The sequence below is a fragment of the Conger conger genome, chromosome 2, assembly GCF_963514075.1.
Source record: "Conger conger chromosome 2, fConCon1.1, whole genome shotgun sequence".
NCBI classification, from domain to species: Eukaryota; Metazoa; Chordata; class Actinopteri; order Anguilliformes; family Congridae; genus Conger; species Conger conger.
In genome coordinates this window covers 72,259,153-72,286,880 of record NC_083761.1, presented here as the reverse complement: position 1 = coordinate 72,286,880, position 27,728 = coordinate 72,259,153, and the positions used below count along the sequence as shown (strand labels likewise).

General features: G+C 41.6%; 2 protein-coding genes across 12 annotated transcripts; both read right to left on the bottom strand.

Moving 5' to 3' along the window:
• Positions 1-1,002: 1,002 nt before the first annotated feature.
• c2h17orf67 (chromosome 2 C17orf67 homolog) lies at positions 1,003-4,912 on the bottom strand. Its single transcript, XM_061233267.1, has 4 exons — positions 4,635-4,912; positions 2,604-2,704; positions 1,873-2,010; positions 1,003-1,371 (listed from the first exon to the last, which is right to left on the bottom strand). The coding sequence occupies exons 1-3, from the start codon at positions 4,687-4,689 to the stop codon at positions 1,894-1,896; spliced, it is 273 nt and encodes a 90-aa protein (XP_061089251.1). The 5' UTR covers positions 4,690-4,912; the 3' UTR covers positions 1,003-1,371; positions 1,873-1,893.
• A 706-nt stretch (positions 4,913-5,618) lies between these two features.
• Positions 5,619-26,156, bottom strand: trim25 (tripartite motif containing 25). 11 transcript variants are annotated; one of them, XM_061226841.1, is made up of 14 exons: positions 26,022-26,156; positions 24,874-25,495; positions 24,680-24,775; positions 22,182-22,415; positions 21,686-21,848; positions 17,760-17,786; positions 16,975-17,037; positions 16,094-16,156; positions 15,216-15,263; positions 14,816-14,890; positions 14,257-14,292; positions 12,849-12,914; positions 11,182-11,241; positions 5,619-10,720 (listed from the first exon to the last, which is right to left on the bottom strand). In XM_061226841.1, exons 2-14 carry the CDS (start codon positions 25,468-25,470, stop codon positions 10,191-10,193), a joined length of 2,058 nt encoding a protein of 685 aa, XP_061082825.1. In that variant the 5' UTR covers positions 25,471-25,495; positions 26,022-26,156; the 3' UTR covers positions 5,619-10,190. The 11 variants fall into 11 exon arrangements, with proteins under 11 accessions (XP_061082825.1, XP_061082832.1, XP_061082840.1 ...); XM_061226848.1 differs by lacking the exon at positions 14,257-14,292; XM_061226856.1 differs by lacking the exon at positions 15,216-15,263.
• Positions 26,157-27,728: the final 1,572 nt, after the last annotated feature.

Below are 27,728 nucleotides of genomic sequence, written 5' to 3'. Positions count from 1 at the left end.
TTTATATCGAGCGCAATGCAATGCCGTCAGATAGTTTTTGCAAAATATTATTTTTATGTCATGCTTTGTTTATGATATGCAGTGTGTATTCTCCTGAATTGTATCCTGTTTTTAACCAAGGTTTGTCTGAATTATTTGACTAAAACACAAATTTACCTCTGGGTAGCTTGCAATAGTTTACCTTGTACCATGTATATAAAAACATGGTTTCTTGCATTAGCTTGCTGTAAACTCATGAAAAGATTCATGTTATTGTACAAATGAGGCATATTAATGTCAGATTTCCTTTGTCTGGCCAATTTTATCACACGTCTTAGCATCCCCTGCTTTTACTTTGACAATTTTACATTAAATTTTAAGGTGAATAATATTATACTTGGCTAATTTAATTGTGATTTCCTAACTTTTAAAATAAGGTGTTATTATAAAAAACATTGATGCAGGTCTAATTTTCATAACACTACATTTAAATAATTGAAATATGAACCAGGTTTTGTGGGCTTCAAATTGTTACTCATTGTTATTTTAGTATTACATACCAAGTGTATGATACGTTACCTAGTCCAACGCTTATCCCCAGTCAGAATACAATGCACACAAAAATTATTTTATGTTGGTGCACAGTAGTTTAGACCTTTGCAGCAATTGATATTTGTATTCTATGTCATTGTGAGTGTGCTGTTTATAACCATCGATTCCAACAATTAACATTCGTAGTCTATGCCATTGTTATTATACTGTTCATAACCATCCAAGTCACAAGCGTATGTGCCAGAAGTGTCACCTCCTTGTGGAATTACCACTTAGATGAAGAAGAGAATATGGAACCTAATATTGACCTCAGTTGTGTCAACTGACAAAATGTTTCAGTGCCTCCCCCACATTCACCAGTTCTTCTGTGACTTTTTTCTATTATTTCCTTATTGGTTTTTCTGCTTTCAAATCCTGAAATACGGATTCAAGATTCTCTGTTATGTTACATTTTTTTTTAAGGAGGCATACTATCAGCACAAGCATTTTATTAGTTGGTGTTTTTAAAAGCAGTTAATACGGGCTAGTACAGTTGCAGTTCTATTAGACATAACGTTAGGTATTTTCAGCAGGATCCCCACTGCCCTTCAAATGGCAGTTCAACAAAAACGCGGCGAGGGTTCTACTTGTGCCCTATACTATTTCAAAGCATCGCTATAAACTGCTGATGTGCAGTATTAAATGACTTGGCAGTGTTCCTCCTGAGGACACAATAGCAGACACGTTTATGAATAAGGGAGGAACAGACAGAGCTTAGACACACTTCAGCACTTCTTATTGGCACATCAACTCAAATGCTTCAGCTCCATCCTGTAGCGTTGGAGGCCCTCTGTGTTGACACTGTGGACAGAGAAAATTTGTCAATCAAAGAGCCTTTTTGCACAATTATTGTCAATACTTCTTTCTCAAATGCAAGAACGTGAAAGATCTTGCAAGGATCTGCAGAGAGAAATGGTCCAAATCTCCTCCAAATGTGTTCCTGAACCATGTCAAACATTACATGCTGCTATCCTTGCCTGAGGTGGATGTACCAAGTACTAATCCAGGGGTGCCAATAATGATGAAATCTTGATTTTGCGGAAATGTATTTTTAAAATTAAATTAATGTATGATTTTTGTTGGTATCAGTGAAACATTAATGAAATACAGTACTTTTGACAAAAATGTTTAACATGTTGGAATTTTGAGTTATTATTGGGTTAGCTCAATAATGATAGTTTTTCTTTTTCTTTTTGTGCATTGCCAGTCAGTGATACCAATAATTCTGGTGCCCACTGTATATCCCAGCACAGAGGCAGCGCTTCTGTGTTAGCCGTGGTTCAGAGACGGGCTGTGAGAGACCTTGGCACGGTTGCTGTGCGGTTACACAGGGTGAGCGTAGTTGCGGTCACAGTGAGGGTAGCAGTGCGGGTTGAGCCAGTGCTCCAGGTTGGTCTCCCTGGCCCTCTGGTCCAGCCGCTGCAGCTGCAGCATGTGTTCCTGGAAGAGAGGGGGACAGGACAGAGCAGGACAGGACAGAGCAGGACAGGACAGAGCAGGACAGGACAGGACAGGACAGGACAGGACAGGACAGGACAGGACAGGACAGAAGAGAACAGGACAGGACAGGACAGGACAGGTCAGGTCAGGATACGACAGGTGGAACCTGCTCAAGAACAAGTGGGGAACCCAACTGACATGCACACAAAAGTGTTCTAATGCGATACAAATCAAACAGTATTTTTGAAATGGAGGAGACAGAGATCAGGGGATAGAGGACAACAAAGGTGTGTGCGGGGGGGTTGATGATTATACCCATGTTGCATAATTTTACTTATTCCCAGTTTAGTGACGGACCTAACAGACATTCATTTTGCTGAAAGTATATTCTTCTTTACCATTGTGCTGTATAAAAACGGTTTGATACAAGGCCCAAGTCCTTCCCCCTCGTTCTTTCAATGCACTTGTCGCTGGTTATGGATATGCACTTTGTTGTACGTTGCTCGGGATAAGAGCGTCTGCCAAATGCATAGACTGTAATATAATGTGTAATAAAAGGTTTGATTGACAGTTTCTTGCCATTAAGAGCTTACCCTCATTGGCTCATCTGTGTAGCCCGCCTTCCTGGGTGACTCCTGCCTCTTGGTTCGGAGAAGCTGCTTGGCTAAATTCTCCTTGATGATGGGAGAAGTTTCTGCCAATAGAGGGAGACTGGTGAGATTCAGCACTTGATGATGGGAGAAGCTTCTGGCAATAGAGATTCAGCACAGCCATTTCACACTGAAATCCCTGAGGGCCTCTGCTTCTGCTGTTCCCACACTTAAGTGCAAAATGCAAGTTATTGATTGGGCAAAGAGTCTGCACACCTTGCGTCCAAGGTCTACATTGGCTGCTGATTCGCAAGAAAATGACAAAAACAAGTAGAGACTCCCACATATAGGACTGGAGTTTTGGACCATTGATTGAGCCAGTGTTGTTAGCTTCACATTGAAGGAATCACCTTCGCCTCCTCTGCACACCACACTACTCCTTTGAGTAACACGAGAGGGATCATGTTTAGAATATTGAGTTTTTAGTGCACTGCAGCGTTTGAAGAGAAACGATAAAGAATAAACTGTAGAGCAGTGGTTCTCAAATTTCCTCAGGCCCTGTTGTGTAAAAAATTTGGATTTAATAAAAATAAAAATAAATTATTGATTGATTTAATTGATTGCTTTCAAAATTAATATTAGCCTGACAATCTAACAGCTGAATATTTTGGTCCCTTCATGTTTATTTTTTCTGCAAATGATAAAGAAATGCTCATAAAATATAACATTGGCTGTGAATAAAAATACGATTAGCGAAAGCAGATTAGCTGTGTAGAATTTATTTTAATGGAATGTGGTTATTTATTTATTTGTTTGTTTGTTTATTTATCATATATTCTACAGTGTTAACGCATACATACAGCGAAAGTAGACATGTCATAATTCACAACGGTTATAGGTAGACCTTTTATAAAATGGCAACTAAGTAGAAAAAATCTATTTAACATATTTCTGAAACTGGCAGGTACATTCGTGTTCAATTAAATGGTTCAATGGTCCAATTCAAGTCTTCACATCAGAAAATAAATCTTTCCAAGCAAATGGCAAATGGGTCTGTAAACAAAGTGGTTGACTCATACAATTCTGGGTCATTTTTATATATTTATTTCTTCCTTTTTTGTGGTTAGAAAACTGTAGGCCTACTTATTTTAACCGTTTTGTCTCATTTTGCTTGCATTAAGCATATGTTTGTATCCATTGCTGTTGTTCTGTAGTTTTACAAATGAATTCCTTAAAAAAAAAAGAAAAAAAAAAGAATGCGAGTCTGGAGGTCTGGCCTCCCCTTTGCGGAATCCACTCCATCTCGGAGCAGAATGCCATTAGGAGCTGTTTTTGGTGGAGCAACAAAGTACCCATTCATGTAGCCCTCTCTCCAGGGACCTGAGCTCTCGGAGCACGTGACCCGAAGGCCAGTCTGTGATGGGGGAATGGAAATGAGCCTGGCTTTGTCAACACTGCCAGGCACACAGCAACGTGGCAAGCTGCACTGAAGCTCTACCACTCACATACACGGCACCAGGCCCCATGCAGAGCTCTGCAGTGTATTTACACGACCTCTAATGTACGGCACAAATTAAAAATACCGCTGGAGATCTTAACACTCATCGGGTTCATTTCAGCACAAGAATATGGAGGGACATCCTCCATATCACCACCACGTCATCCTGAAATTAGTGCTGATATAGTCACTGAAGTCTGAACTCTTGACAACAGTAATGTGATATACATTCCCTTGCACATTTTTAAGATTTACTACATACTTTCACTGTTTGAAGAGTGAAATTGTTGGAAATGTTTTTCAATATAATAAGTATATAATTTGTACACGCTGATAAAAACAGTAAATGGTTGTGTCAAGGCATTTGTTTACTTGACCTTTTTTCCAGGCGATTGTCAAATTTCTCAGTATACTACAGTGTACTTTCCTCTACACAAAAGCATAGATAGACATTGATTTTTGTGTAGTGTGATTAGTTGTTAACACAGGGGATTGAGAGAATACCAGTAGTTAAAAAAAATATTCTCACAGCCTACCTGTTACGACGACCAGCAAGACCAGGCACAGAAAAAATGCAACAAACTTCTTCATTTTTACCGTTCCTCTTCAATGCCTGCTACTCTGGCACTGAAACGTAGTTCTATGAAAGTGCGAGGTAAGTTCGGTTCTTACGTCACTCTACATTTCACACCACTGTTAAAACATCTGGGTAACACCTGCACTGCGCTAGACGCTTTGCGCACCTAGCAGCTGTATATATTCTGTCGCGAATTTATTTTTCAGTTTGGTCAGAATGTTTCGTTTGTTCGTTCGTTTTTCCAGTTTTCGTGAATAACGTCATCAAGACGCCAAACACTGTGGACTTTTATGTCATCTTGCACGGCATTTTGATGTAGTAGTACAGATTGAATGTCAGGTTGCGGTGTTTCTCATATCCACTAGATGGCGTTCCAGGCTCAGTTTTAGCAAAGCGTGTCTACTGGAATTGGCCATTTTCTTGATGATGATTTACTTATTTGTTACTATGCACAGTGCACAGCGAGTAAGCTATTGCTCTGTGTATATCGATCTATTGTGTGTGTTCATGTGTACATTTGTTTTTATAGTACCTGCCACTGACTGTCCTCTTTCTCTGACCCCAGCTGACATATTTAAATGTACTTTAGGGAGCTTAAACAGCTGCCAGTGAAAGGAAACAGGTCATTGGGGTGACTGGGTGCCACATGGTTCCCCCAAATCAGCCAGTGTTATCACCCAGATCAGGGCCGCTGTGTGCCTGGGGGCTCAATGCCTCATGAATAAATTCACAACAAATTCAGCAGTCAAATGCATTCTGCTCGAGTCACCATTGTTCTCTCCCTTTCTAAAGCGCTTTCATTTCAGATGGATTAGGGCCTTAAACAAATAATATAAAGTTACTTTATCAACATTTAAATAACCGTGTGAATATTCATTGTTTTTTTGTCAGAAAAAGGACATCACAAAGCAATATATTAAAAAATACCGACATTAAATATATCCACAGCAAACAGAATTTTATTTATAATTCAATTAAGCAAGCATGGTTACAGATATTCAGATTAGATAAAGCAAATAGTGATTTGAAAACGAATAGGAGGTGGGGTTATGTAGCACCTCCGTAATGTAATGGATAAACAGCTTTGACCAAGGTCATCACAAGACTTGACATGTTCCAAACAACACAAGGTTGAGAGTGCAAAAACAGAGTATTATTCACAATAATCTCTTATGCTCTTATGCTTATTAAGATTTTCGGATAAAGTAACATCATCACCTGCAATATTACAAATGACAAAGGCACAGTGTCAATACTGGGCTGTCATTTGCAATCCCCCGGTTGTCTTTAAGAGATATCAAAAGAAAACCAAGATCAAGTTAGATTTTTTTCATTCACATTCTCATAATCACCTGTAGGTTGATTATTAACAGGAAATCTCACATTTCCTGTGAATTTCCTGCTTGCAATCACTTGAAAAGTACAATGAATAAACTGCAATATTAAAGCAACTTCAGAGTTCAGTGGTTTTCTACTGGTCGAAATGCATGGCCTCAGACCAGCAGATACTAAGGCATGTAGGGTAGTGGTTAAGGTACATGACTGGGACCCGCAAGGTGAGGATTGTCTCCTGCGTAGTCTAATCAACTGTACGTCGCTCTGGATACGAGTGTCTGCCAAATACCATTAATGTAGAAGTGCCCAATCAGGTGCCATGTAGGGCCCGGGAGTACACAGGTTTTCATTCCAACCAATCACAACACCATCTGATTTCACCAATTAACACACCTTCAACCGGAGAGCGTAGCGATTGGTTGGAATGAAAACCTGCTTACTCTTGGCCCTCCATGACACATGATTGGACACCGCTGTAAAAAAGGAAGACTCCAGTTACCCACAAGCCCAAACAGAGGGCACAGCTGTATTGCCAGACAACATTGCTATGACAACACACAATGTGAAACAGCAGGAAAATCCCAAGTTCCATCAGTGTGTAGTCAAGAGCAATCCAGAGACACGTGACTGAAAACCACGATATCCCCACTATCCCACCATAACGTAACTTACGAGAGACAGGACTGGTCTGCTCACTGCCTCCACCTGAAGAGATACCAAGTCCTGCTGGACATTAATTTCACCGGTCCATGCAGTTCACCAGGTTCTGAATAAAACCACTGCTTTGATGTCTCTTTACTGTTCCACCCATAAACAGCCTAAATCAATGCTGAAAACCTTTAAGGCTACAGAGGGGGAATGTGTTACTTCATATCAACAGTCATCATTGAGAGCAATTTTACACTGCAGCCGTCGGGCAGTGGACCGATTCCACTTCAGTCAAACCACTGCTGTCGCAACTGAGATCTTTAAGCAATTAATTATGATCTCTGCTCATCTCAGCACACACATATTTACCAAGAAACAAGCCCCAGAGGAACTTCAAACAGAACTGTCCACAATCCAAGTTAAAAACCAAACCAAACTTATTTTCTTTCCTTTCAAGCTGTGTATTATCCACATCGACTTGACTTTAAAGGCATGAAAACATATCCTGCTTTCTTACAGTTAATCTTATATTTACCTTCATCCCAGTTTGTTTTAGGTTAATACCCCGCTAATAAAAAACAGCTCAAGCTATAGGTTTTGAAACAGCTGGTTGACCAGTTCAGACCAGCTCCACGCTCAACATGGTTTGACCAGCTGAAGCTGCACTGATTTCAAGATGGGTCATAGCTGGATTTTACAGGATAACAATCCTTCACGCAGGAAGACAGATTCAAAGTCTCGTCATTGTACTCCTCAACACTTCATGATTTCCATTGGATCACAATGAAGTCATGAAACGCTCTGATGAAGTCTTGGATATTCGAACGGGACTTATTCCATTTCATTGTGCTAGTCTCTCAACAGACATGCCAAAATTGGCACATACGAGACAAAATTCTAATTCACTAAAATGGCTGCACTCATGATCTACATAATAAGTCAGCATTTATGAAGCAGGCCCTGTCTTACAGAGGTGCTGGTATTTTCCACCAATGGTAAAAGCAGAACTGTCCGCTCATTGATAAGCTGTATATAAATCAACAATGTGCAAGCCAATTGATTTCTCGAAAAAACCATTGTATCGTTGTTGTAACCTTTCTACTTATGAGTCTCTGAAACTCGTATACTGAGTTTATCGCTAAGACCCATGAGCAGAGAATCTACCGTTCTGATAAAACAGTAGATTGTTTTGGTAATTCAAAGCTGTGAGCAGATACTATTTCCAGCAAATCTGCATTTCAACTATGAATGCACAATGGTGGGATCAGTGTCAAAACCACAGATTTCTCAGGCTCACACAGTTAAATCTGGCAGCACATTTCAATTATAAATCTGCATTTTGACTTTTAAGACACGCAAGATTAAATAAAATCTTGTTGAGTCGATTAAAGATCTAAAGAAACCCAAAACCAAAAAATGTATACACATGTAAATATAACTTTGTTTTCTTTTACCTTAAACAATGCACCCTAATACCATCTGTAAAAAAAAAGAAAATAATAATCATAGCATAGCAAGTGATGAACAAGTGGATCCAAACTACTGGGGTAGACGATCGTTGGGTGTGAGCAGAATCTGGGCAGAAGAACGATTGTGAACGTATACAGTGGTGAAACCCCCCCTCCTCTTCACTCCCCCTCTCGGGGACATGCTCCAATTCTCATAGGCAGGTAAGCCGGGGCGGTCTGTAGCGTAGTGGTTAAGGTAAATGACTGGGACACACAAGGTCGGTGGTTCGAATCCCGGTGCAGCCACAATAAGATCCGCACAGCCGTTGGGCCCTTGAGCAAGGCCCTTAACCCTGCATTGCTCCAGGGGAGGATTGTCTCCTGCTTAGTCTAATCAACTGCACGTTGCTCTGGATAAGAGCGTCTGCCAAATGTCAATAATGTAGTGTAATGTAAGCCTGTCTCCTGGCTGAGAGCTGCCTCATTGGATGTTAGTTACCAGGAGCGATGAAAAAACAGTCCCTGAAAATCTATCTATCTATCTATCTGACAGATATAAGATTTCCCCCCCCAGAGCAGTTGGTTTATTTCTAGCTGAATGTGAAGAGAATTCCACATACTACCACCCAAAAAAATCGGCCAACCCAGCTTTAACTTTGAGAAACAAATATTTGATTATGCTATGTTCTCTAGACCTTTATGCATTTTTGGATAACTGTATGACATGAGTTGACACTGGTCAATGAAATGAGCTCTAAAACCAGGAATTCAGGAGTTGAGTACATCAAGCGCATTGCTTTTGAACTACCACTGTTCCCGACAAATCGCATGATAAAATTACCATTCTGAAATATCTAACACATTAATAACACATTATTTATTATTACATCTGTAATATTGATGGTTATCTAACAATCACTTAAAAAGATTATCACTATGAATATTGATTTAAATGACTATTACTTCCATTACTGCTTATTTCTTCTTTTTTTTTATTATTATTTGAAACATTTTTCTTCTTTTTTCTCCCAATTTGGTAGCCAATTGTACCCCGTCTAATTCAATTAGAGCTAGTAGCTAGAGCTAGAGCTAGTAGTAATTAGCCCTACAAGAGCGACACGCCTTCTTCTGAGCCGGCCAAACTTGGCTTTTGGCAGGACCGAGAATCGAACCCCGGTCCCCGGTGTGCAACTGCAGCGAACTGCAACCACAAGTCTGCTGCATCTTAGCCTGTTGCGCCACCGTGGCCCCATACCATTACTGCTTATTTCAATGGATTCATTGATAAAGCCCGGGCTTACTGCTAGTTGCTATAGTGACAGAGGTCAAAGTCGAATATAGTGTAGTAGTAATCTATGTATGCCCAAAGGTTTCACTGATAAACAAGGGTACACAATTTAAGCTGATACAAAGTAGCACTGAATAAAATAAAATAAAAAGCATGCTTCACGAGGCTTACAAGCTCATGCAAGTTTTTCTTTTCTTTTTTTTTTTTTAAACGAAGCTGTTCACATCCTGAACAGTTGCGAAGCATTTAGTTATGGGAGTTGTCTATTCAGTGAAATGGAGCAGAAATATGCTATGTGCCTGGTATTTTATGTCTTGTAAATCAAATACTTTTACAGGTGGAAAGTCCAGGACTCAGAAAGCAAAAGTGCTACCATGGGGTTTCTTGAACCCATGAATTCAGCAAACTGATTTTGTTCTACCTCTATGAATTAACGAATGTATGCCTTTTATATTGAATGTTTATTTGATGGGGAAAAATACGTAGAAACATATATCACATATAACAGCATTTATAGCACATGCAAATTTTCAATGCCTGTCCCTATATCCCAGGTGAACAAAATCCTGGGGGAGCACTTTCACTCTCTGAACCTGGATGTTCCACCTCTGCATGCTTTTATTGGCTTCAGTGAGGAGGCACTGTAATGCCTGTGTTGGGCTGGGGTGGGGTGATGGACACTCTCTCAGTTGGGCGGGGGTGGGGTGATGGACACAGGACACTCTCTCAGTTGGGCTGGGGTGGGGTGATGGACACTCTCTCAGTTGGGCGGGCCGGAGGGGTGACGGCCACGCTCTCAGTTCAGCTTGCAGAGCGTGACGGCCGTCCCGCTGGAGAAGATCCAGAAGGCGGGGTAGACGGCCTCGGCGAAGGGGTAGACGAAAGTGTGGAAGGGGTAGGCGCGGTCGGCCACGTTGTAGAAGGTGGCGGTGCCCTCGGTGCAGTCCAGCAGGACGCCCACGCGACTGGGGCTGGGGTTGGTCAGCACCGTCTCGCTGCTGCCGTGCCAGGCGGACAGCTTGACGTTGAACCACTCCACGCACCAGGACTGGTTGTTGCGGCCCAGCCGGCTGGCGGGGCCCTTGCGGTCGATGCTGTTGTAGGCCAGGCCCACGCCGCAGAAGTTGTTGCTGGTCATCTTCACCTCCCAGTAGTGCCGGCCCTGGGAGAAGCCCTTGGTGCACAGCACCTGCGAGCAGACGGAGAAGCGGGCGGGGCTGTCGGGGTATCCGGCCGGCTCGTCGGACACGGACGCCTTGGTGAAGTCCTCCGACAGAATGATGCGCTTGTGTGCCGTCCTGTGGTCCAGTTTCAGCACGGTGCCGTCTGCAGAGCGGTCAGAACGCACACAGGCCGGAGTTTCACCACATCAGTCAACACAGACTGAGAAACCCGCTCAACTACATGGTAAAATGGTAAACGGTTGGCATTTATATAGTGCCTTTATCCAAAGCGCTGATGCTTCTCATTCACCCATTCATACACACACTCACACACACTCAGACACCACCTGCGATTGGCTGCCATGCAAGGCACCAACCAGCTCGTCAGGAGCATTATAGGGGTTAAATGTCTTGCTCTGGGACACTTTGACACACCCAGGGCGGGATCAAACCGGCAACCCTCCGACTGCCAGACGACTTACCACCTGAGCCACTGTCTTTCAACAGAAACTCAACACACTCTATTCATCAACAGTCATCTGTGGTTGTTCTGCGTTACGTGTTTTATGTTATTGTAAGTACAAAATGATTTTTCCTTGCTTAAAGAAATAAGAATCAACTCACACTTAAGAAGTTCAGTTCTTTTAGCTGGAGCAGTGAGACTTGGGGAGGCTCCGAATGTCACTGTAGGAAAAAATAAATTAACTTTGGTTTACTAGGAAGAATTACATTAAAATACTCAACGCATTTTCCTGGAAACGGGGGAAACATATTAAAGTGCATAATCTGTAGGGTGTGCCTGCTGAGAGAAAGCATTCAGGTGAAACCACAGCAAAGAGTGACAAACGGTGCCCTGTCTGACAAGGCAAGGTGTGGCGAGCAGATCAGTCACGAAGAATGGGAAAAGACCAGTCGAGTGAGTACCCAGCATTACACACTGCACAATGTTCTTGTCAGAGGGCCATGAATTGTGGAATCTAGATGGAAAAGCTGGAGAAGGAGTCAATATTTCCTATTCCAACAACTGCTCTTAAAACTGTAAGACTGCTTTAATGGGCTCATTTAAGGGCTTCCACATTCTGCAAAATGACATACAGTAAGTTCTTCAGGTCTGTACTTTGCAGTAGAATTTTGAAGATTCCTTCTGAAGAAGCAGAAGGGGGAAAAACTGAACATGAATTATGTCCAAATATGCGTTACAGAACCAAACTGTAAAAGTTGTTTACTGTCTGGCTAGCTAAAGTGTAGCTTCGCCTCCTGCCTGTTGCATTAGAACCTGTAAGGACAGGCTACCTGTATTACCTGCTACATCTATGATTACCCTCATGCTTCCTATGACTGCACCTTGTGTTGCTTGGATACAAGGCCCTCCTGTACCTATCTGTAAACACCCTTGCTTTTGAATGCTGGGGGAGTATGAGGAAGGTTTATAAATTGTGGGATTCTTTAAGATATTAAGGCCAGCTTGCGGTTCTGCCATGTAAAAACTAATATTCACTGAAGACAAAATTCATGAAATGCTGTTGAGACAGTATTGTATCTCCCACTGTATGCACATTGAAACAAACTGAGAATCAATTCACTAATGTATTTAATTACCACTGAAACATGACAACTGAATGTGACTCTTGCTCATTACAAACTGATGGAAATGCTTGTGCAACAGTACAATATATGCTCCAAACGAGTATGGCTCATTGATGGAATTATAAACTCTATCTATCAACTCTAAACAACTAAAAACACCCTGATTCTACATTTAGATTCAACTTAAGTTCACACTGACATACAGTACTGTGCAAACGTCTTAGGCACCTGTATAACATGTATAGATAAGATTCTTCCAAAAATAATTCAATGAAAGGTCCTAAATAAACGTATTATACATTTGACATTACATTTTAGTAATTTGGTAGAATAGTTAAAAACTGAATCAAATCAATATTTTTTTGTGACCACCCTTATCGTTAAAACTGCATCACTTCTCTGAGATATAGAACTGCAGGACAGCGTTGGCTAAGACAATCAGCAGAGAGGTTGTTCCAACCATGTTGGAGAACTCTTCTGCAGACTTTGGTTGGGTCCTTGCTTCTGATCTCAGACAGCCTTGATCAAGTTTTTATGTAAAAAGTAGTCAATTGCTTACAGTAATATGTTACTTTTTTTCATTAAATACAAAAAGTTATTTTATACTAACACACACAAAAAAATATAATAAAGTCTAGGTGCCTAAGACTTCTGCATAGTACTGTAGTTTTAAAATGAAGATGAGAGAATATGCACCAACACACCTGGTCTGTTACTGGGTTGAGCTCCAGCTGTATCTTTGCCAGTATTTGGGTTATTCTTTGAAGGTTCTTGAAGGGAAAAAAAAGATACAGTTAATTCAACATCTACATGTCCCACCATTCAATGTAAAATTTCACTCGCTCATGATTACACTTTATTCGAAAGCGGTCATTACAGGGGAACAATGAAAATGGAACCACAACAGTGTTACAGGTTGTGGTTTTGTGGTTCCAGCATGGTGTGGAATGCATATTGCTGGTATGACGTGGGTGCAGTCAGGACCTTAGAAGACAAGGTCAATGTTGATCTTTAGTTAATACTACTCAGCTATCAGCTTCCTCTCAAATCCTCTCATATTAAAGTATTGCTGAAACTATACTTTCCTCTAGGGTCTTTCAGCACACTCGACCCTGGTTATGGGTATGCACTTTATTGTACGTTGCTCTGGATAAAAGTGTCTGTCAAATGCCTGTAATGTAATGCAAGCTGCTTTCCTCCAGAGATGGGTGTATGTAAGTGACAATACTCCTGACCACAGATTGTGTCCCAATAATTGGAAGGACTGACTTGTCTTGGCCTTCTCAGTCACCGGATGTGAACCCAGTTATTTTCAGAATATTCTGGAATGCAACTGACAGAGCATTCTCACTTACTTCATCTGCCCATTAGTTCACTGATTTTCTTTTGTGAGAGTGATATTATATTCTACTGGCAGAATTCCACACGCTGGTACAATGTACACCAACAACAGAAAGCGTACAGGTCGTACCGACCACAAGCAGTGGTCCAGCAACCCATGAAGTAACTTTACAGTAGCTGCTTTTCCACGAGCACTCTAATGCCAGTGCTCGCCATGGCTACTTGCTTCTCAACCTCCACTTTGGCACTTGACGATTCAGTGCCAATTATTTGAGAACAAAGCTCGGCCAAGCCTTTCGCTCATCCCAGCTGGCCTGGGGAGACTGTATGGTGAAGTGGCTGACCCTCAACTCATGTACGAATCTCCTGGTGAGGGGGGTCTGATTCCTTGCCCTGGTACTTTCTTTATTATTTATTTATTTATTTATTTATTTATTATTCCAATTCAGGAAAGCAATAATACAAATCAAGTACTTATTTCAGACAATAGTTCATCCATCAATTGCCCACAGGCTGAATGTGCCTTGTTAAGGAATGGGAACAGGTCCCCATATTCTGAAACAACCAAAATAAACAGCAATTACATGGTTGCATTTCTCTGAGTAGTCAAAATAAGCCTTTAAGGCATTATCTTCTGCATATACCTATATATCGCATTTTAGATACAATTAAACAGTGTCCAAGGTGTTTCAACTGCAAATGTCACATATTTATGACAAAGCTATACGGAGACATCTCTGCTTCAGTGGTTCAGAAATTTTAGTTTCTTACTTTCTTCTTTAGGTAAATCCTGATCAGGTTTCCTGTCTGTAATTGAGAGATAAATTTACATGCATTTCACAAATGTGTCACTACCTTCAGCAGAACAGAAATGTATTTTGGGATTGACAGATCTAAAAATGTTATAATCAGTCTTAAAGGGGCAGTTCACCCAAAAATGAAATGTGACATGTTTTATAGATATTTGCTGTAGCTCACCTGCATAAAATGGACATTGTATGTCCTACCCCCAGTGGCTTCAAAATTTACATTAGAAAAATGAAACAAAAACATCTCTTTTCACATATAATCTATAGACATCCACAGACCTTAATTTCTGCATGGTTCCATCTAACTAACCTACTTCTACCACACTTCTAAGTACACCAACTGTGTAGCTGGCAGGTGGACTAGTAAGAAACTTGCTACTGCAGATATATAGAAAACATGTCACAATTCAGCCAACTGGATGGACAATTACTACTACTAGTGGAAGCATAATTTCATTTTATTTTTTTCTGCCTCTTTAAGCCTCAAATTTGAATTCTGAAAATTTTAAATCATGACTTACTTGGCTGGGGTTTCTTCTTCTTCTGATCCGGCTTTGTTGAAGGAGGGGGTCCAGGATTTACATTGTGATGGAATCCTTATAAAGGAAATATAAATTATGAATAAATTATGAATATAACAAATCAATAAAAATTACAGTGAAACCATAATATTTTATTTTCCAGAAAACACCAGGAGTACAACACCAGGAGTACACAACAGCAGAGTCTGCAATGCTCAACTCACAAATCTTTTAAACGACAACTGCTACAATCATTCACATGTGGCATTTTACTTTAGAGGTTCTTGAAGTTTAAATTTAGCATGTCAAAACACATTACAGCAGATCAAATGTACAGAAAGAAACATGTACTAAAGCTTGCGCTACTGGATCAAGGCAGACACACTCATATAATGTTCACCTGTGAAAAGTGGATTTGGCAGAAGTGGAGGAACCGCCATCTTGTCAGCTGGAAAAAAATCTTGATAAACTGACTGCAATGGCCTTTGAAGGCCCCAGTAGAGAGGTACTGCTCAGAATCACACACAATTCCTGTGCAGTCCCTCACACCCATAATTGTATAAGGTTTCAGAAGAGAAAGTCCAATTTAGTGATTTAGTGATTCAACTGGTTCTGATGGGTTGCAGAGGCTTAAACACAACTACATTACATGTCATTTGACTTACAAAGCAACTTACAGTTGATTAGACTTAAGCAGGAGACACACACTGAAGACACTCCCAACAACCAGCAATGACACACAAACACACTGATGACACACGCAACACCCAGCAATCACACGCAAATGCACTGGCAGGTAGGTATCAGACATACCTTCCCACCTTTCCCACTCATCAATCAAATCAATACCTTTTTCTAAAGTTTTGGCATAGTGCCTTTGTTGTAATGGCAGTTGGGAGAATCCAACCTCCCTCTCGCAAGAGTAATAACAAGAAGGGGACCAGTATTTACAGGGTTAATACATTATGTCCTTATACAGAAAATATAAATGATACCCAGCAACAACTCAATGAATATGATCATGAAGCCATAACACTATTATCCCGAAAACACCCAAAACCTGGGTGGAAGAATTCACCATCCTCAATTCACAAATCTTTTAGAAGACAACTGCTACAATCATGAACCTGTGGCATTTTACTTTAGAGGTTCTTGAAGTTTAAATTTAGCATTTCAAAACACACTCATTGGTACAGTACATCCACTGTACAAGAAATCTGTAAACAATGCTAGCTCTACTGGGTGAAGACAATGCAGACACACTCATACAATGTTCACCTGTGAAAAGTGGATTTTGCAGATGAACTGGAATGACGTGTGGAGGACCAGCCATCTTGTCAGCTGGAAAAGAACCTAGATAAACTGAGTGCAATGGCCTTTGAATGCCCCAGTAGAGAGGTACTGCTCAGAATCACACACAATTCCTGTGCAGTCCCTCACACCCATAATTGTATAAGGTTTCAGAAGAGAAAGTCCCATTTAGTGATTTAGTGATTCAACAGGTTCTGATGGGTTGCAGAGGCTTAAACACAACTACATTACGTGTCATTTGACTTACAAAGCAACTTACAGTTGATTAGACTAAGCCGGAGACACACACTGAAGACACTCGTAACAACTAGCAATGATACACAAACACACGCAACATCTAGCAATCACACACAAATGCACTGGCAGGTAGGTATCAGACATACCTTCCCACCTTTCCCACTCATCAATCAAATCAATACCTTTTTCTAAAGTTTTGGCATAGTGCCTTTGTTGTAATGGCAGTTGGGAGAATCCAACCTCCCTCTCACAAGAGTAATAACAAGAAGGGGACCAGTATTTACAGGGTTAATACATTATGTCCTTATAAAGAAAATATAAATGATACCCAGCAACAACTCAATGAATATGATCATGAAGCCATAACACTATTATCCAGAAAACACCCAAAACTTGGGTGGCAGAATTCGCCATCCTCAATTCACAAATCTTTTAGAAGACAACTGCTACAATCATGAACCTGAGGCATTTTACTTTAGAGGTTCTTGAAGTTTAAATTTTGCATTTCAAAACACACTCATTGGTACAGTACATCCACTGTACAATAAACCTGTAAACAATGCTAGCTCTACTGGGTGAAGACAATGCAGACACACTCATACAATGTTCACCTGTGAAAAGTGGATTTTGCAGATGAACTGGAATGAAGTGTGGAGGACCAGCCATCTTGGCAGCTGGAAAAAAATCTAGATAAACTGAGTGCAATGGCCTTTGAACGCCATTACAATTCCTGTGCAGTCCCTCACACCCAGAATTGTTCCCCCCAACCACCGAACTGAACTGAACTGAACTGTGCAGATAATTTAGCCCAGTGGTTCTCACTCCTGGTCCTTGAGAGCTGCAGCTCACACCCTACGGCTCCATGACCAGGAGTAAGGCCCACTGATTAAGCTTTTTGTTCTCTTGTTTAAATCAATTTGACTACACCCCCAATTATGAGTTTCCATTAGAAAGCCAGAAAACATGCATGAGTGTGATCCTCTAGGACCAAAAACAGTTAACCTGATTGAACATTAGCAAAGACACACAAACAAACAGAATTACACACAATTCCAGTGTAGTCCCTCACACCCAGAATTACAGAAGGTTTCAGAAGAGAACGTCCCATTTAGTGATTCAACTGGTTCTGAAGGGTCGCAGAGGCTTAAGTACAACTAGTAACTGAACTGTTCATTCTTAATAATCAGTATTGTTCATTATTAATAATTTAGCCATCTGTTGTCTTGTTTAAACCAATTTGGCTACACCCCCAATCGTTTCCTTTATGTAGAAAACATGCCATAGAGCGATCCTGTAGGACCAAAGTCCAGTATCAGTTAACCCAATTGAACATTGATTCAGTCCTTTTTCAATTTATTTTCATTATATTGAATACGAAATCAATACTAAAACTCACCATTGCCAGGCATACTCCTCCAAATCTCTGCAGGAAATTGAAATAACGTAACGACCCATGTGAGGCTAAAGCTATAGCTAAAGTTACAGGTTTACATATCCTCCCCAGACCTGGGTCACGTAGGTAATTGTTTTGGATTCATTTACTTTTCTTTCCTCCATTTATCTTTCCTGGTGCAATTGAGCTAACCAAGAGGACCAGCAGGCAAGGTTTGCACTTTTTGAGAGTATTTCATAGGTTCCAATACACCAGACAAGCTCAGTAAGGCCAAGAAAACTATTTGAATCTAAAACAATTAAGTGTTTGACCCAGGTCTGATCCTCACACGTTATCTCCTTACATTACATTACATTACATTACATTACATTACATTAATGGCATTTGGCAGACGCTCTTATCCAGAGCGACGTACAGCAAAGTGCATACCCATAACCAGGGATAAGTGCGCTGAAAGACCCTAGAGGGAAGTACAATTTCAACTGCTACCTGTACAACAAAGATAAGGACCAGGGCCTATTTTAATTATTATTACTATTTTTTTAAACAAACAAATAAACAAACAAACAACAAAGCAAAAGTGACCAAACTTAACTATCCAAACACTGTTTACCTAGCCAACTAAAAATACCGATACACAAAGTAAATCACAGAAAGACAACAATTAAGGTTCACAGGGAGGTAGGGAGGGACGGGGAGAGGTGCTGCTTGAAGAGGTGCGTCTTCAGTTTGCGCTTGAAGGTGGGGAGAGATTCTACAGTTCTGACCTCAACGGGGAGTTCATTCCACCACCGTGGAGCCAGAACAGACAGTAGTCGTAAGCGTGAGGTGGAGGTTCGGAGAGGGGGAGGTGCCAAGCGGCCTGTGGAGGCTGAACGAAGAGGTCTGGCAGGGGTGTAGGGTCTGATGATTTTTTGGAGGTAAGCTGGGGAAGACCCCGTAACTGCTTGGAAGGCTAGCACCAATGTTTTGAATTTGATGCGAGCCATGACAGGCAGGCAGTGGAGGGAAGTAAGCAGGGGGGTGACGTGAGAGTATTTGGGAAGGTTGAAGACCAGATGAGCTGCTGCATTCTGGATAAGTTGGAGGGGTCTGATGGCGAACGCTGGGAGGCCAGCCAAGAGGGAATTGCAGTAGTCCAGGCGGGACAGAACCATCGCTTGGACCAGGAGCTGGGTCGAGTAGGGGGTGAGAAAGGGGCGGATTCTCCGTATGTTGTATAGGAAGAACCTGCATGACCGGGTCACCGCCACAATGTTCTCGGAGAGGGACAGTCTGCTGTCCATCACCACACCGAGGTTCCTTGCACTGGGTGATGGCGTGAGTGTGGTATCCCCGAGGGAAATGGAGAGATCCAGATGGGGAGAGGTATTAGCAGGGATGAATATCATTTCAGTCTTACCTGGGTTGAGCTTTAGATGGTGGTTGTCCATCCAGCTCTGGATGTCACTCAGGTAAGCAGAGATACGGGCTGAAACCTGTGTATCAGATGGTGGGAACGAGATGAAGAGTTGGGTATCGTCCGCATAGCAGTGGTAGGATAGCCCATGTGCAGTGATCACAGGGCCAAGGGAACGAGTGTAAAGAGAAAAAAGAAGCGGGCCTAGGACTGAGCCCTGGGGAACTCCTATGGCAAGGGGCTGAGGTGTCGATACCGTACCAGCCCAGGCAACCTGGAAGGAGCAATCAGAGAGGTAGGACTCAATCCAGTCCAGGGCTGTGCCACAGATGCCCGTTGCTGACAGGGCGGACAGGAGGATGGAGTGATCCCCAGTGTCAAAGGCAGCAGAAGAAGAATGAGGACAGAGGAAAGGGAGGCTGCTCGTGCGGCATGGAGAGATTCACTGACGGAGAGGAGCGCGGTCTCTGTCGAGTGGCCTGATCTGAAGCCAGACTGATGGGGGTCTAGCAGGTTGTTGTTAGAAAAGAAAGAAGAAAGTTGAGTAGAAGCGGCTTGTTCTATGGTTTTAGAAAGAAAAGGAAGAAGAGATACCGGGCGGTAGTTCTGGATGATGGAGGGATCCAGAGTAGGCTTTTTTAGCAGCGGAGTGATGTGGGTCCCCTTGGAGGATGCTGGAAAACAGCCAGAAGACAGGGAGGAGTTGACAAGGGAGGTGACAAATGGGAGAATGTCAGGTGTGATAGTCTGGAGAAGAGAAGAGGGGAGGGGATAGGGTCAAGGGCACAGGTTGTAGAGCGGTGGGAGAGCAGGAGTTGAGAGACATCAGAGTCTGTAAGGGGGGAGAAAGTGGAAAAGGAAGGGATGGGCCTAGAGGGGGGGAAGGGCGCAGAGAGGGGGGCGGTGGTTGTAAAGAATCTGCGGATGTCTGTGACCTTCTCATCGAAAAAATCAGCAGTCATCAGCAGCGAAGGAGGACTGAGGTGGAGGAGGCGGTGCGTTGAGGAGAGAGGAGAAAATAGAGAACAGTTTCCAGGGGTTAGAAATAGAGTTCTGAATTTGTAGTATTTTGCTTTGGCGGCAGTGACAGCGGAAGAGAATGCCGCCAGGAGAGACTGGTAAGTTGATGACATAGAAGCACTGACAGTTAGATATCAGGCAAACTTTCCCATACCTCAATTAAGTCAATACGTTTTTTCAGAGGTTTTGGCATAGTGCCTTTGCTGTAATGGCAGTTGGGGAGATGCTGCCTCCCACTTAGAAGAGAAATAAGGAAATTGGGAAATCGGGAATGTTTACTTTTTGGTCTGGATAGCACAATGCTGGTGGCTGTGTACATTAAGTGACTTAGCAGCTGTCACGCTGTGTCTTCTTAAGAGCATGAAGGAAAGTAACTGCTTCTGTACTTATTTTTTCTGCCCTTTCCCCCTCGTGGGATGTTCAATTATACCATTTGCATTTACATTTACATTTTAGACCAGCACTCATAACTGGATCCCCGGGCTTTCAATTCTCAAGAGCGCAGACAAACAAGTGTTCTCCGAAGTATGGAATGCCAAACGGCACTTATAACTGAATATCGCTGAAAAGTTATGTGACATGGATCCCTACTCTGTGAAACAACGGGCAAGGCAGCCACCGAATAGCCCGACAGGGCTAGCAGACACAGTTAGCATTGGCGTGGTTGAGATTCAATTTCCAGGCCATGGGCTCACCCATCCACTAGAACGAGACTGGTACCTTAACCTGATGACTCACTTTTCCATATACACATTTTACAAATGAGCAACAAGTTTAAAAATGTAATACTGTTCCTCACTGTAAACACATGGATTTGAGGAACATTTTAAGCACTCACTAAGGGAGACTGTTTACTAAACACTACTTTACATTACATTACATTATGGGCATTTGGCAGATGCTCTTATCCTGAGCAACATACAGTTGATTAGACTAAGCAGGAGACAATCCTCCCCTGGAGCAAGGGCCCAATGGCTGTGCGGATCTTATTGTGGCTACACCGGGATTAGAACCACCGACCTTGCGTGTCCCAGTCATTTACCTTAACCACTACGCTACAGGCCACCCACGACTTGACAAATACAAAGGAAAGAACTGATGATGCAGTTTGGAAAGGCAAATTACACTGTAATGTTACGAGTGTCCAGCTGTAAACGGAACACCAGGATATTCTAATGCTTATTTAATGAGGTACATCTCCTCCGGGATTTCCTTTGGTCATCTACTGCGAAACAAATGCCATCAATTTTATTTCCGTATTTTTCTTCTCAATGCATACATCTCTCTCTCACATGCTCTCACACTCTCTCACACTCTCTCACACTCTCTCACACTCTCTCACACTCTCTCACACTCTCTCACTCTCTCTCACTCTCTCTCACTCTCTCTCACTCTCTCACTCTCTCACTCTCTCACTCTCTCACTCTCTCACTCTCTCACACTCTCTCACACTCTCTCACACTCTCTCACACTCTCTCACACAGACACAGACACAGACACAGACACCCACCTGGTCTGAGCAGTGAAGCTCTATTGTCGACAGGGTGCTTCAGTATGTTTCCCAGATACTCTTTCAGTGCAGCAGCAGACTCAAGGTGGACACGTTTGTTGTTGATGCTGAGTCGAGGAACATACGGCTCGAATGCCACAGATGAAGGCAGGTCTACACTGGCCTAGAACAGAAGACCAGGGCAGAAATGCGGGTGTTTTTATTCTGCTCTTTTAGCAGTTACTGAAACAATTGAGACATACCTTAAATGAGTAACAACTATTGTACCCAACATATATTTTCTAAGATTCATGTATTTGGGGTTCTCTATGTTCATATATTTGTATTCCCATTAATTGTTGCCATGGCAACAACTACCGTTCCAGTATATACAGTATATATACTGTACATAGGTATATAGAAGACTTGGATTCAGATGAGTGTCCTAGATGCAAAACAATAAAGAGGCACCCTGAAATTCACATTTTGGATTCATGCTGCTCTACGACAGGATCACCTGCAGGAAAGCCAGGGACTGGGTCCGGGCCAGAAGGCCGTCGATGCGATCTTTTGCCCCCTTCATCTCGTCTATGTTCTGGTCAAACCTTTTCATCAAGGTGACAAGCCTGGACTGGGCAGCCTCCTCCTCCTTTTCCACACTCTTCATGGCCTGCAGCTCATCCGCGTCTATGAGCTCCCTGATCTGCTTGTACTCCAGCTCCAGCTCCCTCTTCCGATTGGTGGACGCGTCCTGAGATGACACACACGTGACCTTCACATTGCTGCACTGTACAGTGTACAATCTGTCCAATCCACTTAGCCAACAACTGCAATTTAGCTGGGACAGTTACTTAGGAGGATAGAAACTCTTCAATGTGAGTGTGAACTGACTGAGTGGCGGCAGCACCCGCTTCCTGATCTCTGGATGCCACGTCCAATCAGAAGGTGACAACTGCCATTTTGAATAAAACTGATAAAGATTTATGTGGACTATTCCATTGGACTGCTGAAGCCTTGCCGTCATATGCTTACTCAGTGAGTATCAGTGAGATTGAGAGAAAGAACGACAGCAGTGCAAAGGCACACCTTTGTTGACATACTTAAAAAAAAGTAAATCTTTACAAATTAGGAAAATAAAAGAGCATGAAATTAAGCATTAAATTAACTTCTCATTAGTTTAATTAATTGTATTTGTTAACTACTAACAAATGTATTAGCCACAGGGATATTTATACATTAGCAAACTATAGGATAAACGTATAATTAGTTAACCATTAAGAAATACATAAACTTTTTTTTATTATTCCAATATGAATTGGCATAATTAATGTAGATGTTAGCATGAATTAATTAAGTACAAATGTATTAAAAAAGCCATACATATTAACTTATTAGTAGTTAGCTAGTTAACAACTGCATTATTCAGTGCCAATTCATGTAACCCTATTGTAAGGTGTTATCAAAGTTCCATATTGTGAATAACGGGAACTATCAGAGATTTTATATGAAAATAAGATATTATAATATTTTCTTATACTGCAAAAAATAATTTCAATGAGATCTTTAAAGTTTGTGATCACTTGTTCTGCACAGGTGTATACATGCCTTGTCATACTGAGAAGACAGAATGGGTTCATCAGAAATGCAAAATTATTTTGCACACGCATATTTTGGATCAATGAGTTAATTGGCTGAACCGTTCATGCCTTCAACTTAACGTAAATAAAACTGTAGGAATGTTTTTCACTAAAAGACAATGTAACACCGTGTCCAATATATCAATCTCAGGTAAAGATATTAGCATTGTGCCACAATTTAAATATCTGGGTATCATTATTGACTCCAATCTGTCATTCAAAGCACACATTAAGAAAGTATGCCAAAGAGTCAAGTTTAGCCTAACTAATTTTAAATACATCAGAAATGTAATGCCTTTTAATGCTGCCAAATTATACATGAACGCCATGATTATGTCACATCTGACATACTGTTTGACAAGTTGGGGACAAACTAACAGCTCGTCACTCAAACCACTAGCAATTCTCTACAAGCAAACCCTTAAAGTCCTGGACCAGAAGCCTAACAGCTCTCATCATTGTATCATCCTAAATAACCGTAAACTTCTGAGCTGGGAAGATGTGATCAAATACAAAAACATCTGCCTGGTCTACAAAGTCTTGCATAACACTGCTCCTCCTCCTCTTAACTCATTCATAATCCAATGTAACAATACCAGTCAGATCACCAGAAGCACCACACGAGGCGACTTCTTAGTCCCATTTAGGAAAAGTACATTTGGTCAATTATCATTCTCTGTTATAGCAATACAAAACTGGAACTCAATACCTACCTACATAAAAAATATACATACATACTCCACCTTTACAACATACCTTAAAACATGGCTTTGCGATAACTACAACTACATATGCTACTGTGTCTGTATGCTATTATGTCTGTATGTCTGCTATGACTATTTGCTCTTCCCTTGTCCCCTTGTACTGTTTTATCTCATGTACTGCATTGATGTTGCTGCCATTTGTGCTTGCATGTCTTGTCTCCCCGCATGTTTGTGCTTGCTCCAATTGTACTTGATATGTTTGTATGTCTTGCTCCATTTGTTTGTCCTTGCTGCAACTGTAATTTTATTATTTTTTTAACTAATGTATTTTAGGGAGCCTATTGTCAACTGGCCGGGGACTACAGCTGGAAATTAGTCATGTAGGCTAAAGCTGCTCCATTTACTGTTTACAGTTAATTCATGGGGGCTGTCCACGACATTATAAACAAATAAATTCAAATTCAAATTCAAATTCAAATTCAAATTCAAAATTCAAATTCAAAATTCAAATTCAAATTTGGTCTACTTATGAACCATCAGAAAACTGTTATTTAAAAACAATTATATACAGTACACTGCACAACAAGGCTGAGCATGTACAGTGGTGACTGGATTAAATGAACATGCCTAAGAACACTGCAGTGCGTATTTAGTAGTGCCTAACAGATACTCACTTTCAGGACACATTGCTGTTCCTTCATTTGGGACAGGATCAAATAGGTCTTCTCAATCTTACCATCCAGGAGAACCAGCTTCTTCTTTAACTCAGACTAGAAAAGAAAAACAGGTTATGAGGTAAATAAAACGTTGGAAGAGTTCACTGCAAATGTTTAAGCCGCAATCTTTCACAGTGGGAGGAATTACAGACCTCCTGCTGAACCTGTTGTTCTTCTGGCGTAGAGAATGTGCAGCCCTTGTGCTCTTGCTGCAGACAGAAGCTACAAATAGCACGCACATGCTGGACGCAGAAGAACTCCATCATTTTGGAGTGGGTTGGGCAAATGCGCTCATGGAGATCAGACAGTGGCTCCTTGAGCTGGTGCATGCCAAAAACTGGGTTCTCCAGGTGCGGTCTCACGTGCTCCGCACAGAACGATGCCATACACGTGAGGCAGGTCTTGCATGCCTTTGCCTCCATGCAAGTGTCGCATAAAACTGGCGCCACTTCGATCTCCAACTTCGCCGTAGCATCGCGTGGGATTTCGCCTTTTGACCTCAGATTGAACTTGTCAACCACAGCGTCAAGAACCGTATTCTTCTTCAGCTCGGGTTTGGTGGCGAAGTGACACCTGCACTGTGGACAGTTGAACCCCGCCTGTGCGTCTTCCTGCCATGTCAAATCGAGACAATCCTGACAAAAATTATGGCCGCAGGGAGTGGTCACGGGGCTCTGGAAAGGGCTGAGACATATACTGCATGTCAGCTCCTCCTCGAGGCTCAGCAGAGACGTCATGTCTTCTGCCATAGTCAGACCGCAGCTGTACTGAAACCTGCGCAAGACAAACACGGTACTTACGAGAGAAACGAAACCGAAATTAACTTGTTCCAAGAACCGTATACGTGCGTGACGAGCACTAGTTATGTGGCACTACATGCTAGGACAGCTGAGGAAATATTAATTTAGCTGATAGCTAATATCAGGGGGTAGATAGCTACCCAATTTGAAAACAGAATAACATTTAATTTAATTTAATTCAGTTATATGTGTATAGCCAGTTTACATATAAACTTCCATATGTCACAGAGTCGCATTACAGAAAACCAGGAAATAAAAGTGTTGATTCTCTTGTCTTAATTAAGCAATAACCTTTCTCTCCTGGATTTGTGTTGTCATACACCAGATGAAGCCCCCCAAAATCCAGCAAATTAGATAATCAAAGCTTTACTACAGCGAGCAGATGCTTTTAGCTGGGTAGATAGTACTGTTCAGTTCGGATTATTTTTTGCCTAAAGCAAAAGTAACAAAACATTTATGATTGTTGGCTATCCGTGTGGCTTAACCGAACAGTTACTTACCGATGCGACTTTAGAAGATCGTGCAAACATACACTGAAATATACAGTCTCCCGACTCAACTTGATTCGCCAACGCTAGAACCAGACTGTTTCCCTATATTCTGCGTGTAATTTCAGTTGGTGGGTACCGAGTTTGCGCACGGCGCACCTGACCTGCCCTAATTTGGCAGATAACGATAGTCTCGTCATTCTCGTCATCACGCAAGGTTTGATTGCTACATACGACACGTTGAATTAAAGGAACTCGCTTAATTAGAGTGATTGCGAAGCAACGCACGACTGTTATCCGTTTTTTTATGGAGAGCAGGCAGATGTTAGCGTTAGGGCTGATCACTGTCTTTTGTGGTTTTAAACAAATGCAAACATTAGTTAGTTTTACTAAATAGTTTTTTTGTGATTAATTGCATATACATCAAGTCTCACATTCATACTACCTTAGTCTAGTGATGAATGACATGTCTCCCGAAAAACCTATGCACATGCCCTTCATTGATCCTTTCGATATACAGTATGCTGTATATAGCTTTATAATTAGTTGTGATATGACAATTATTTGTATGCTTCTGTATTCCACTTCTCATTGTATGTCTCAGCTGACAGACATAGACATACTACCCTGTAGCTCTCCCATGTCAAACTGCTGAATCTAAGCATGGTCCCTGATGCCTGGACACCTTCTTTGTAAATGGAGGTGATTGTGGAGCTACACTGTGCTGTCCTAGTAGGGGGCACTGTTGCCTCTGGTCGAGAGGCAATCCCATGCTGCAGTATTGCGATGAGGATACAGGACAGTACCTTGGCATCAAACTGAGTTCCTGATTCACCATGAACCCGACTGTTCCACAATACTAGTTATATCAGAGCCAGTTGTATTATAGCACCAGTTATATTATAACTGGCTCTATAGATCTGATAGTGATTGGCCTCACAATTCGCATGGTTTCCCGCCGATGTCACTGCGGGAAACACTTGAGTTATTGATTGACCTAGTTAAGTAGTGGCAAGAACAAATATAAAATAACAAAAGAAACATGGAATACTGAAAGACCCAGTAGCCAACTTTATGTACAATTGCCAGGTTGCAACCAATAAAAAGAATGACCATTTGTACAAAGTAATGGCGCATTTTCTACTAATTCTTCCAATGAACCTTTGCACACCTACACCTAAGCAAGAAATGAGGCTAGAGTAGTTTTAACTAGAGTAGTAACAAAATGTAGCTTACAGTTTTTATATATAGGCCTAATATAGATTATAATTTGGATATCGGGTCATTATGGAGTGCATGAGATGAACAGAAACGATACTGCCCTTATGTCATGTGAAATACCTTCATAGGGCTATTCAGTACTCGCAAAAATAACTTTATATATTACTTTTATTTATTTGCACGTTCATTATAAACTGAGTTTGTAATGTCTTGTCTTGACATGACATGCTATTTACTACTTTGTCGCTGTTGTTGTTTTTCCACAACAAATGTTCGTTTACTTATTGCAAGTGTTAGCTTTTTATTTAAGTTTTGTCATAACCCACCTGTACAAATCGCCGTCATATAGGCTACAAGATTAATAAGTTTCAGACTTTTGTGTGTGTGTCTGTGTGCGCGCGCGTGCGTGAACGATTATATTTATCTTTGGTGATTGCGTTAACAGTTCTTCCACGGGTTCTCTCTCTCTCTCTCTCTCTCTCTCTCTCTCTCTCTCTC